General features: G+C 29.6%; 1 protein-coding gene and 1 pseudogene across 1 annotated transcript; one reads left to right on the top strand and one right to left on the bottom strand.

Annotated features, from left to right (window-relative positions):
* Positions 1-1207: 1207 nt before the first annotated feature.
* On the bottom strand, positions 1208-4475 carry LOC113563230 (annotated as a pseudogene).
* A 98-nt stretch (positions 4476-4573) lies between these two features.
* On the top strand, positions 4574-14273 carry LOC105286792 (probable multidrug resistance-associated protein lethal(2)03659). Its single transcript, XM_026970687.1, is given in 15 exon segments — positions 4574-4967; positions 5329-5406; positions 6085-6219; positions 6522-6770; positions 7407-7662; positions 8034-8208; positions 8525-8681; positions 8938-9140; positions 9491-9970; positions 9973-10130; positions 10438-11123; positions 11301-11515; positions 11844-12922; positions 13134-13241; positions 13446-14273. Coding segments are annotated over 13 exon segments (3885 nt in total). The 5' UTR covers positions 4574-4967; positions 5329-5406; positions 6085-6145; the 3' UTR covers positions 13491-14273.
* The last annotated feature ends 359 nt before the right edge of the window (positions 14274-14632 follow it).

The raw sequence follows: 14632 nt of genomic DNA, 5'->3' as shown, positions 1-14632 counted from the left end.
ACTGAGCATTAACAATTGTAACTCATTATTGCAAACCATCGCTAGACCTACCTCCTCTGCTACAATTATATTAATCAATATGTAATGATCGCACAACGGTCTCCAACATTTACATCGAACGTATATTTGTGTAGCATATTTAGTATTCGATCATTTTGGATTGTAAAGACTTAATATCTAACAATCATAATAAACCCCTAAAATTAAGCAATTATTATTGTTCATCTAGCTCATTATTAAACAGTTATTAGCTATCATTTTTCCTGATGTATCAATTATCTTACTGTCTTGTACGAAATACAAAACGGTCTGTTATGTTCATCCACGATTATTATTTTGCTACTACGTGTCTATGTACGAAAACTGCACAGTAAATATTTTATTATACAATGTGAGTAAAACAACTATTAAACATTTTCAAGACTCAGAGAAAAATGTTTTGTGATAAACTTTACGATAAAAAAATACTTTTTTATGTAATCATCTTTGCATGCTGCATAAAATATGACATTCCAGCATTTTTTCAATTAAAAATATTTTAACTAAAATATTAATCAATAAATAAATTTTATCTTTGTAATTTTTATTATTATAAATAATAATAAATTTTTGAATATCTATTATTACATATTATATTAGATGTATAAATTGATTCGGTTCCTTTTTTAAAGAAATTAAGCGTTAATTTACAGGAAAAGAAAATATATTTTAATTCTCGAAATATTCGCCATCATCGTGTTGGGCACATTATGCATTATCTGTATAATTTGCTGGAAAATATCCGTTTTTTCTGTGTCGAATTATTATTAGTCGAATTAATTTATTTACTACATCGCAGTTAGACCCTCTATATTAGACAGTGTTACACTGTGTAAAATGCTGGAAAACATTCTACATTAGTTTGAGTTATATTAGATTTTTTTAAAAACTGGTTTAGATTCTGCTTATATAATTTTGATTAAAGAGATTAAAATTTAGTTTTAGATTTGAGTTGATTTTATCTTTATGTTTTGTAATAATGATAAATTTGTCTTTTATGATATATCTTTATAATTATTTATTTCTTTTTTCATTGTAATTTCCATTTCTTTCATGTGAAACTATTACGTGACTTCATTTAAACTTCTTATGATCAAAGATTTCCAACCATATACCGCGCCTCATGAAAAAGCCATAATCCACAAAATAAACAAAACGCAGCCAAAACTTTTGTTGTCTATATAATTTTTATTTTCCATAAATAAATTTCGGTCAAATGTATTATATTATGTACTGAATATAGGTAAATGTATTATGTACTAAAATTTTACATAAAATTGCGTAATATAGACAAATATGCCATTGATGTTTTTACTATCTGTAAAAAAATTTCAAGAATAACAATAGAACAAGAAAAGAGGTACATATATTATAACATAAATAAAATTTATTAACTCACATTTGTAAATGTGCTCAATGATAACGGAAAGAATTTAGCAGCAGTCAACACCATTGGTTTCTCAGCTCGGACCATACAAATGCTGATTAATTTTGTACATGATGGTGGATTATTATACCATTCAGTATTATAAAATGCATCACGTAATGCAGCACTCTATAAACAACATAAAATATTTCATATATACATTTAAATAGAAATTAATTGCACTTGGAATTTACAATTTATTTGTTAATATAAATTGATGTTATTAATAATATTAGTTTAAGACTGTTATGTTACACATTTTTTAACTATAGCGATATAATTTCTACATTATTATACTATGTTATATAACATAATTACCTCATTAATGAAACAATCTCCTATGTAACAATATCCAAAAAATCGTCATAGATACCAGAATGTAACAATATAAAAGCTACAACGCTAGCATTATCGCCAGTGTTCTGAATTCTAAAATATAATTAGATTTTTTCTGTATACTGAAAATATATTTCCCACAAAAATTCTGATTTGTATTATTAAAACTCATATAGTAATTTATAACGTAAATTTATAATTTTAATATAAATATAAATTTTCTAAAAAAAGCAATAATTTTTCATAACTGTACATAAGTGTCATAAATCATGAAACTTACTGTAATCATATGAAACAAAGTTAAACACAGTAAAAGTATCGTGCCCAGAGTTTGCTGAAGAAATATAATGGTGAAATTTTTTTTCTAAAATCTCTGCTAATCTGGAACATCCTGTATCGTTAAAATATGCTAATCATTCTCGATGTTAAGCTAAACTGTTCAAAAATGCAGGACACATGAGAAGAATTTATTTCGTTGAATAATTGTAGACATCATTGATATCACTTACCTACCAATAAAAAGTGGTAATGAAATAAACACTTACGTTATAAGTAGGCGATGTTTTATTACGATGTTACCAATGTTACGTTGATAATTCTCTTGATGTCGTAACAAATTATCAACTTTATACGCTAAAGCGGCATATTGGCCGCAAATGTGAAGAACCATACTGAGTACGTAGGCATCCGCTCCAGCGTAACCACATATGATAATCGGCACAGTTATAAACAGATAAGCAGAAACGCATGCATAGGTGGTGGTATCCTTAATCTCGAAGAATGGCTGAACTGGATATGGTAATTCATCGTACGAAAAATTGCCGGTCAGAACTGTATACATGGTAAATTTGATAATATTATAACTGACTTTTATACTAGACTAGTTTAATTAGACATTTAACTAGACCGCTAATTCATTATATATAATATTATGAAAGATATGTTAAAATGCGTTAAAAATGCGTTGTACCAAATAATGGATAAAATTTAATATTTTTGAATTTAAGAGATTTATTAAATCTTATAGAACATATTACAAAATATACTCTTCACATATTGCTTTGATTTGTACAAAAGAAAAAACGAAGAGTAACAATCATATTTTTGCTTTTTATTAAGTACATATTATTTAATTAACATCTAGACATGTATGTCAGTCTTACACATATAATATAAGTCTTACTCGTGTACATTATACTTACATTGCCTCCAATTTATAATAAACGTCCTTAGATAATACATCGTAGCTGTAAATGCTGATATGGACATTGAATATTTCGTAAATATTAAGGCAAGTTCATTATAACGCAAATATGCCATTTCTTCTTGTACACTGGTGTAATTATGTGTCGTAAAGTCATCCTTAATAGCTTTTAGAAACTTGGTCATGTCTTTGCAACTCATTCTGCATATAAACATTTTTCCTATTATCATTGATAAAAAAATGTTATCCGTCAAATTTGCAATGATGCTTTCCGCTTGACCGAAATGTTTCAATAAATGTCTCACTGCCATAGAGCAATAAATTATCATATACGTGGTGAAGAATACATATAAAAAATTGTTCACATTCAACGGCCACAAGCCCATACATGTCATAAACCATTTATTCCAAGTTACTATGTTTGACGCACGAGCGAGCTTTGCTGTCTGGAAAAAAATAGAAGTCGTTTTGTTTAACATGTATAGTGAATATGCTCTCTGTGTGTATGTCTTTAATAAAACGTATCAACTTTAGTATACAAGTCAAATTAATTAAATAAAGATATAGTTGATTAGCATAAAAATCCTCTATTATTTCATAAACAACATATAAAATTTTGATATAGTAAATAAAAAAAATCTGCAAATAAACGCTAAGAAGGCAAGTGTAGCGTTTTACTCATGACAACAAGCTATTAGAAAATTTTAGAAAAGAATATGTCAGTAACGCGTTGTTTTTCCCCTCGTTTATATTTCGTTTATATTTTCGTATTTATATTAGTAGTTAAATAATATGACCGCTGTTGTGCCTTGCTCGTTGCTGTACCTCTGTCTACTGCGCGAAACGCGCGCTCATTTGCTAATCTTCTTTACTTAATATCTCAAAAATTTGAACGTATAATTCTTTGCAAGATAGTAGAAGATTTTCTTGTTCAGTTAATCAATTCTATCTGCACATTAACATTGACACGTCAGTGTTAGATATCGTGTATAATAGGATAATGTCACATTTTAATTTTTACACGAAAATTTATTAGAAAATATAACTCTTAAAGAGATTTTCTACTATTATTTATCTACTATTATTTATTTATGTTACAATTATATTAAAAATTTGATGTAATTGATTAATGTTAGAATTCCGCACATGTTTCAATAAGTTTCAAACATTCGTAAATTTGAAAAAAAAATTAATATAGAAATTCCAAATCTCAACTGTCTCAGTTAATTCATGTTTATAGTCTCATCAATAAGATTGTCTTCTATGTTATTAATAAATAAACGCCTAAATAGAAAGAATTTCTGTACCTGCATAGCTCACTCGATCTCAACACAAGTCGAAAGCGTAAGGCAGACTGACTGCAAACATATCATACCTACGTCGAAGTAAACTTCGTCCATTAAAGGAAGAAAGGACGAAACTTCCGATCATAATAAATAAAAAATGTATGCTATCAATTTGCTTGCAAAATTAATAAACCAGTCGTGCATATTTTTCGTCGTCTCTCTGAATTCAATATCGTAAGTGGAATTATATATTATAAGTATTCATCTAAAAGATCGCAGACATGCCATAATTATAGCTCTTACCTAATATCCTCTTCGCGTGTTATTACATATCGCTCTCTTTGGCTGTTCTGATATGCAATAATGCCCGTTCTCCAGACGTTCCAACTTTGCCAGATGTTACTTTCGCGAAGAAAGAAAACAGAAATGAATAGGGAAATGTTTTTGTACATGCATAAAGAATTGCCTGTGCAGATACTTAGGAAACATAATATTCAATGTACAGTTACTTCACCATAATCATTATTAACAGTACTAAACCAGTATGCGCGCGTATTTTCATAAAAGAAAAATATTATAATTTATAATTATATAAAACAAGTTAAAATAAAGAAGTTAAACTTATATTAAAAACTGTGTTATACTGTGTACTAATCACTAATAAAATTTCGGCAAGGTAGTGATATCATGAATGAACGTAAATATTATCGCATTGTTAAACGCGTAACATATATTATTAATTAAATTGAATTTATATATAAAGAGTGCAAAGATAAATTTTAAGATAATTCAAAGATGGATTTTAAGATAATTCTCTATATATCAGTTGAATTTATCAGTTCATGAACATTTTCTACGAACAGTGATAAACCGTAGTATCAAAAGATTTACAACCATTCAAGTATCAGACTGATTTTTCTCTTCGAGGTTAATTACACTGAATATTGTTTAATCAACTTCGCGTTTGTGATAAGAATGTGCGATAGTAGAGCACGCATAGATATACAAGTCACTAACAAAGATGAACGCGATTGCAGAAGTAATCATGATCCAGAAGTAAAGAAGTAAGAGCTAAGTGGAAGCTAATTAAAGTGACCGTTAAAATAACCGATACGGTGAGTACAATATACAATTATGTTTTCTCTAAAATTTTTCAAAATTTTGTAAATCATTTTTAATTACGATTTTGTATTTTTATGATTATATAATTTTGACATTAATTATAAACCATAGTATTTAGGATGTTTTATAAGTTTCAAGCTTAATTGTAAGTTCTTTAATAAATGTAGTACTTTTCTCTAAAAAAAGATTAATTAGATAAGATATAGATAATTCTTTATTAGAACGTGAAAAAAGATATGAGGAGAAGACGGATATCTCTCTTCTTTCACTCCAACGCTGCACATAGCATAGATCTTCCATTGTATCAATATTAATAGATATAAGTATAATTATAAATAGTTTTGATTGCATTTTATGATTTTCCAAATTTGATATTATATTTTAAACATTAAAAGTTTAGAATTTTGTGGTAAGTACGTGTATAAACTATGTATTGAAATATATTTACATGTACACTCTTAAAACTAAAATACAGTATTTTTTATAATATTACAAAAAATATCAATCTATTTTAAGCTTTTTTTTAACCAAATCTACGAAAAGTATAAGATTATATCAAAATCAAGGATTTCACAATATGAACATATATTAAACTTTTCTATTTTCCTTTATAAAGTTAAGGGATAAATTAAGTTTTACACACATAATAATCAATTGAAATATATTTATAGATATAATTCACGCTATATATAAAGTGAAAGATATTTTATTTGAATAAAAGTGTGTATCACCATGTTCAACAATCAACGAAAATATCCAGAGAATCCACGGCAAAATGCGAATGTAATCTCTCTTCTTACTTATTGGTGAGTATTACGAATTATCTTCATTAAAAATAATTTAAATGTTAGAATGTAAAATGTATATAGTGTCGCCTTAACAATATGATAAAGAATTATAACTACTCATAAGGATCTTAATATTAATGTAATTATAATATAATGAATACACACAGACAAATTCATAACTGTGTACCTTCGCAATAATTCTTTTATTTAAAACGCGGTAAATGCAGAAGAATGCAGAGACGCCATGTAAATTGAGTCCATTCCCACCTCGAAAAAAATAAACTGAATAATTTTTTCATAACTTAGTAATTAATACATAGGTGGACACGACATATCTTTCGGACTGGATACAGAAAAGAATTGGAAGAGACCGATATTTATGCTACTCTTATACAAGATAGAACTAGCTACTTAGGCGAAAGTATAAGGAAAACGTGGGAAAAAGAAATAAAATCATGCACTAAAAGAAACAACCGCTCCAAGCCATTGCTAAAGGTACTGCTACGCTGTTTTGGAAAACCGTATCTGCTAATTGGGATAGCAGAAGGATTTATGGAATTATTCTCTAGGTATGTTAAGCTCTAATCTAATAAAACCTAATTTAATTACATACTTATAAAGCACATAATACATATAGATGCTTACAAAAGTTTCTATGATTTTAAAGCAATTTTTACTTATTAATAATAATTAAATATGACATATAATACGTTGCTACAAAAATGTGGTATGATATATACTTTATGGCATAGAAAAATTATAGGCAAAAGTTAATGAAATTTGAATAAGAATAATTATCGTATGAGTATCATCTTTTTCAGTTTTAAGAGTAAAGTGTCTACTTTAAGATGCCTTTGTTGGATTTTTAGAGACACTGAGTGCATCCAGTAGTACACTTAGTATTTATTGCACATTCAGCAAATATCCTAGATCTGTCTACTGGATGTAAACGCCTTCTAAGCTGCTCACGACAAGCGTTCGTCGAGTACTTTCATGAGCTTACAATTAGTTTTCCATTGCTCACTTCGCTCATTTTATGAGTCAATTCAATATCCTATATTTAAAATCTTCAATAGGCAGTATTTCTTACAAAGAGGCGTACATTCTATTATACAAATCTTTATTATAAATTCTTTCTAAATTTATTTTATTGTATATGTATGTATGTACAATATATAATAATTAGTTATTGTATTACGTTACAGAATGTATCAACCATTATTGCTTGCTAATTTATTACGTTATTTTGCGAGCAACAGAGAAGAATGGGATAATAAAGTATATTACTGTGCAGCTGGCATAATACTGTTGTCATTTATAGATACTTTTATTACACATTATACTATACATTATACCATGCATATCGGATTGAAAATTAGAATAGCTTGTAATGCACTAATTTATCAAAAAATATTGAAGCTTTCCAATTCTGTACTGAGTAATGAAACGTCTACTGGCCAAGTAAGTTAAATATTTTAGTATTTAACTGTATTGATAGTGTATACTTTTATTTTTACATAACTATCATATCCCCCGCATATACAGAATCCAGTACCACCGCTCGTAAAGAGATAATACATTACTGACTCAATAGAACAATACAGGATTTTTCTATTCGACTTAATGCGCTCTATCTCCTCATGATCACTCCTCATGAGTTGATCCGTTTATATTTGTTATCACCACATATGCAGTGTTTTGTTTTGATTATGAAAATACCAGTAAATATTACCAAAATAGAAAGATGGAATGAGATTACTGCTTATTATATAATAGATAAAAAGCAATAAAATCTATTCTTATGTATATTTGAATTTTTATTCCATTTTCAGATGATAAATTTTCTAAGTAGTGATATTACTAGATTGGAATCATCTTTATGGGATCTGCATTACATTTGGATTGCTCCTATACAAATCGTATTAATTACATATATTATATTTTCCGAAATAGGATGGTCAGCGGTGATAGGAATGTCGATGTTTTTACTATTTATTCCTTTTCAAGGTATGTGATGTGATAACATTTTTCGTCTCTTACTGTCGTTATATCAAACTGTAGCATCAAAAGTAGAAAATTATATAAAATCGTTTCTTGGTCTATATTATAATTTTATTATAATAATAATATTATAATAGTATTATAATAACAAACAACATATAATTCTCATTTCTTGCACATATTGATCGGTGTATTGAAAACAATTTCCTGCATATAATGTGTAAAATAAATTAGTTTGCCTGTCACTAAACAAATTGGATTGAGATATAAAGTATATCAAATTAATATTCTTATCTACATTAAAGAAAATGTATTATTCTAGCGTTGTTGGCGAAAAAAATGGCACCTTTAACGCTTAAATCAGCAGAAAGATCAGACGATAGACTTAGGCTGATGAATCAAGTTATCACTGGAATGCAAGTAATAAAAATGTATGTTTGGGAAATACCTTTCTACAATCTTGTGGAAACAGCGAGAAAGTAAGTATGCATTTTAAATCAACGACGTTTTATTCGCAGAATAAAGCGCTTATCAATAATAAAGAAATGAATTAAAGAGTCTCACTTTTCTACAATGCATTACGAAAAATATATTTTTGAAATATTTAAATGTCGCCATTAGAAAATGTTTGAAATAAATTAATTTTCTTAATAAAAATTTTGTCAATCAGTTAAAATTTCTAAACATATAGTTGTGTAATTTACTAAATTATCATAAAAATTTGACTGCTTTCAGGCGTGAGATGAGCGTAATAAAAAAGTATTCTATCCTAAAACAAGTAGCTCTTACTTTCGATTGTTATGTACCACGACTTTGTCTTTTCATTACAATATTGGCATACATCCTGTTCGGAAATTATATTAATGCTGAAACAGTGTATTTAGTGACAGCGTACTACAATGTATTACGAAACTCAATGATCTTTGGATTTTCAATGGGTAAGACTTGAATGTAATGAATCATTTTATTAATTAAGTCTATTTATTTATAAAAAAGTACAAATTTTACTAAAATAAGATAATCTAGCTTTATTAAATGCTGTAAAGCAATTATTGCTTTTATAACGAAATAAAAATCAATTAATTCTTAAAATAATCTTACAATTTCGATAAAAATAGCTATCACACAATTGCTTTTAGCACAGAAAATAATGTTCTTTATAAGCTTTTTTGTCATCTATACAATAGTAATAATAAGATTAGCTATGGTTACACAAAATGTGTCATGTTATTATAAGTTGCATGAAAGCAAATCTGCAGTTTTTATACTTTATGAATGTGCTCTGTAGGTCTCCATCAGATGGTACAGGCTTTGGTCAGTATTCGTCGTTTACAAAATTTTATGATGCACACGGAAATTGTTAAAACGAAACAAAATCTAGATCAGCCGGTTGGAGATTCATTCGCACTTCGTATGACAGGTGTCCATGCTAAGTGGCAGAGCGATGACAAAAATGATTCACTGTGTAATATAAATTTGACTATACCTGCCAAAAGCTTCGTAGCCGTGATTGGTCCAGTGGGTTCAAGTAAAAGTAGCTTCTTGCAAGCCATACTTCAGGAATTGCCTCTGACGAGCGGAAGCATTGAAAGTCGTGGCAGGATAAACTACGTCAGCCAACAGCCGTGGATCTTCCCCTCTTCTGTGATGCAAAACATCTTGTTTGGCCAAGCGATGGACAAATTACGTTACGATAAAGTAATCAAGATTTGTCAGATGGAGTCGGATGTGGCTTTACTTCCTCATGGCGATCGCACTATCGTAGGCGAAGAGGGATAAATCTGAGCGGTGGGCAACGCGCGAGAATCAATTTGGCACGAGCGATCTATCAGGACGCCGATATTTATTTGCTGGATGATCCGCTCTCCGCCGTGGATTCGCACGTTGGCAAACGCCTCGTCGACGAATGTATTTGCGGCTATCTAAAGGCAAGAATTGCAAAATAAATTTGACGAGAATTTTTTTATCAGCAACTGACATAAGAAAGGCTTTCCTAATTTTAGCAAAGTGACTTGTGTGTAATGCAATCTATAATAACTTTATATTTTTTATAATAATATTGCCAAAAAATGAAATATGCAACTATGTTTGTAATTTTTCAGTAATGTCTGACTATTTTTTATGATTTAACACTGTTCTAAATCATCAAAAATCTTCAATGCTTTGAAACATTTTTAATGATTTAAAATATTTGATTGAAAATGTTAACAACTTTATTCAATCATGGTTAATCAGGAAAAAACAAGGATATTAGTAACACATCAACTGCAGTATCTGCATTTGGTCGACCATATCATCGTGATGAACAATGGTAGTATCGAGCAACAAGGGACTTTTGATCAGTTACAAGCAATGGGCCTCGATTTCATGAAAGTATTGAAAGCGACGGATGCAAAGTCGGAGGAAACCAAAATTGAACATACCACAAGTCGACGACGAAGCTCAGCAAAATATGAAATAAATGATAACAGAGAAATCTCGGACATTGCAGCACCTGAAACATACGAGACGAGAGCAAAGGGTCGCATGTCGTCGGCGGTGTTTTTTGCTTATTTCAAGGCAAGCAAAAAACCCTTAATTATTGCACTAATGATGCTGCTTTTCATACTGAACCAAATAATATCTGGTGGTAGCGATTACTTCGTCGCGTTTTGGGTAAATGTCGAATCAAATTCATGGCAGAAAGGTGAGAACGATACAATGGAATTTCTCTGGGAGGGTATGCTATCTCGTGATTCTATGATCTACATATACAGTGCTATGATAGCAGTCATCATATTGCTCTGGCAGCTCCAGACGATTGTGTATTTCACCGTATGCATGTGGTCCTCCATTAATTTACACTCTGCCATGTTCCATAGCATATTACGCACTACAATGTATTTCTATAATACAAATCCAGCTGGCCGTATACTAAACAGGTAAATGTTATATAACAACTGATAGAATATATAAATAACTTTTTTTTATGTCCCGTGGATTCTATGATTTCTTCAGAAATACGTTGCATCGATATAAATAATATTAATAATAATAAGTAATATTTTATAATCTGTAAATAAGTATCTGTAATCTGTAATATTCTTATTTTTAATCAGGTTTGCTAGAGATATCAATATCGTCGATTTAATGTTGTCGATGTGTATATTTGATATTATAGTCATTGGACTTATATCAATCACAGTAATAGTCATGATCGTAGCTGTTACCCCATGGTTGGCCATACCTACAATAATTTGTGGTTGCATTTTTATTTATCTTCGCATGATATATATTTGCACTAGCCGTAGTATCAAACGTCTAGAAGGGACAAGTAAGTGAATTATTTAAAAAATATAATTATTTACTTAAATTAGATATTTTTATAAAGTTTTTACTGCACGCAACGTTACTATATTATTTTTACGAAAATCTATAATAAAAAATCTAGTCAACATGATGATAATTTTTATTGTAATTTAAAAAAATGTAGCATATGGAATTTTAGAATTACATACAGATACATATATTCACTTTTTACAAAAAGATTAAATTTTATTGAGTAGCTATACATATATTCAATATAATGAAAATAAGGATTAATAAATATTATATATAATATTATGTTAATATTATATTAAAGAAGAACAATATTAATTTAGCACGCTCACCGATTTTTGATCTTCTCGGAGCATCGTTGCAAGGCCTGACAACAATAAGAGCTTCCAATGCTGAAGAGATATTAATGGCGGATTTATGTAATCATCAAGATCTTAATTCATCTGCCGGCTTTCTTTTCATGAGCACTTCACGAGCCTTTGGTTTTTACCTTGACTTGCTCTGTCAGCTTTACATCGGGGTGGTAATTGTCATCTTTACGGCCTTTGATGGTTTGGCCGTTGTGGGTAACATCGGTCTAACAATCACGCAGATCATGGGACTGACAAATATGTTGCAATGGGGAGTCAGACAAACGGCTGAATTAGAAAGCCAATTAACATCAATCGAAAGGATTCTCGAATACAGTCACTTGCAAGAGGAGCCGATGATCGACAGTAAGCCGGAAACGAAACCGCCGGACGATTGGCCGACAAAGGGTCATGTAGAATTCAAGGACGTGAGTCTGAAGTACAGTCCTACAGGCATTTACGTCCTCAGAAATATCAGCTTTAATGTCATGCCGAAGGAGAAGATTGGTATCGTCGGTCGAACCGGCGCGGGCAAGTCGTCTCTAATCAACGCTCTCTTCCGTTTAGCTTGCGTTGAAGGCGAAATCTATATAGATAAAGTTTCCACTGACGCTATTGCTTTGCACGATTTTCGCTCAAAGATTAGTATCATTCCTCAAGAGCCGTTCCTATTTACTGGCAGCCTGCGACAAAATCTTGATCCTTTTGATCAATATTCAGATGCCGTGCTTTGGCAGGCTCTTCAGGATGTCGAGTTGAAAGAAACAATTTCCGAGATGGCAGCTGGACTGAATACCAAGGTGTCGGACGAGGGATCGAACTTCAGTGTTGGTCAACGACAACTGTTGTGTCTCGCACGCGCTATTATTAGGAATAATCGTATCATGGTGTTAGACGAGGCGACTGCCAATATCGATCCTTATACAGATTCCCTCATACAAAAAACAGTTAGAACGAAATTTCTAAACTGTACTGTGTTCACCATAGCTCACAGATTAAATACCATTATGGATAACGACAGAATAATTGTAATGAATGCTGGATGTCTTGTGGTAAGCACGAATCATAAATAATCGAAAATTTTTAACAAGAATTAATAAAGAAATGCAATTTACAAATAATCAGAAAATATTCTTTAAAATAAAAATTAAACCAATTACTTTTATCATTTAGTGATATTTAGAAATCGATTGCTTCAGTTAAAAATTCAGCTAAAATGATATAAATCTTCACAGCGCATTAGCTTTAATTGTACAATTTCAGGAATTTGATCATCCATATGTTCTTTTACAACTGAAAGGATGGTTTTACAGTATGGTGCAACAGACTGGTGTTTCGATGGCTAAAAATCTTGTCGACATAGCTACAAAAGTAAGCGAGAATTCCGTTTTCATGACAATAACCATAATAATTAAAAAAATATTAATAAAATAAAATATTTGTTAGATATTTCATTCAACCACATTTTTATTTGTCGAAAAAGATCTTTAAAAAACTTAGGATAAATTATCCTTATCATTAAAACGATATTTTACTATGATTTATCACTAACATAATATTTTATAATTGTTTCAGAGTTTCTATGAGAAACGTACCGTCCAAAAGTCACCATCGAGATAATACCAATTATGTATTTAATTTCTCACAAATATATTCTCCCCTTATAATTCAATGATAATCTTATAACTTAAAAATAATATTTCAAAAAAATGATGTCAAGTTTAGGCGCTGCAAATTATTTAAATTTATTCTTCTATCAAAAAGATTATAATTAGAGACCTACACTAATTAAAAGTATATTTAATGCAAAAAAGTTTCGTTACTAGATTCAAAGTAATATGCAAAGTATCACATTAACAATTAATTTTACACATTAACTATCTTACAATTAGTGCTCCGTGTCTGTCTGTCTGTCTCTCCATCTTCCTCTCTTTCTTTTCTTCCCCTCATCCTTTACTCATCCTCATCCTCTTCCTTTACTCTTCCTTCTGCTTGCTTTCAGCATTTTCCTTCCTCCGTTTTTCTCTCTCCTTTATTAGCATTTGCATTTGCAGTTAATTAATAATGTTAATAATGCATCTTTTTATTCATAAGATAGGGATTATCAGAAAACCAATAGGAGAGTTTTAATAACAGATTCTTTTAATTTTTATTTAGTTATTCCGTACCAAGGATGTCAAAGGTCAGCATTTATTGCAATATTTTACTATTTTTTGGCACAATATTTTTAAATATACATATTTTGAAAATATTATAAAATATAAAATATATTTTCAAAATACATTTGTATATCGTAACATACATTAAATAAAAATATGTTATTCAAAATCAATTAAAAATGTAATTTTGTTATAATAATGGATGAATAAAAAAATTCAATATTTCCGCTATGGGAAGACACTCAAAATTGGCTAAAAAAGTTGTAATTACAAGCTCTTATAACGATTTGAAGGCATTTCGTTTACAATTATATAAAGATTGGATTAGGTCGGTGCATAAATTCTCGCTGATGAATGGATTTTTTCAAAAGATGATTCCTTCTTTCGATATTCTTTCGATGTGATATCGATATGTATATTGTTGGAAAGATGGGAAAAAGTAGAAAATGGAAAATACTTTGATTGATTTATGCTGTTTTATTTCAATAAAAAAATTGCAAAATCGGCAAGAACTTATGCACTGACCTAATATAATTATATATTTTTATTTTACGACTATATATTTGTATATTAAAATGTACAATATTTTTAAAAATTCTATTA

Source organism: Ooceraea biroi, chromosome 1, assembly GCF_003672135.1.
Source record: "Ooceraea biroi isolate clonal line C1 chromosome 1, Obir_v5.4, whole genome shotgun sequence".
NCBI classification, from domain to species: domain Eukaryota; kingdom Metazoa; phylum Arthropoda; class Insecta; order Hymenoptera; family Formicidae; genus Ooceraea; species Ooceraea biroi.
Note: the sequence above shows the minus strand (reverse complement) of the source record. Positions and strands in the feature narration are given on the sequence as shown.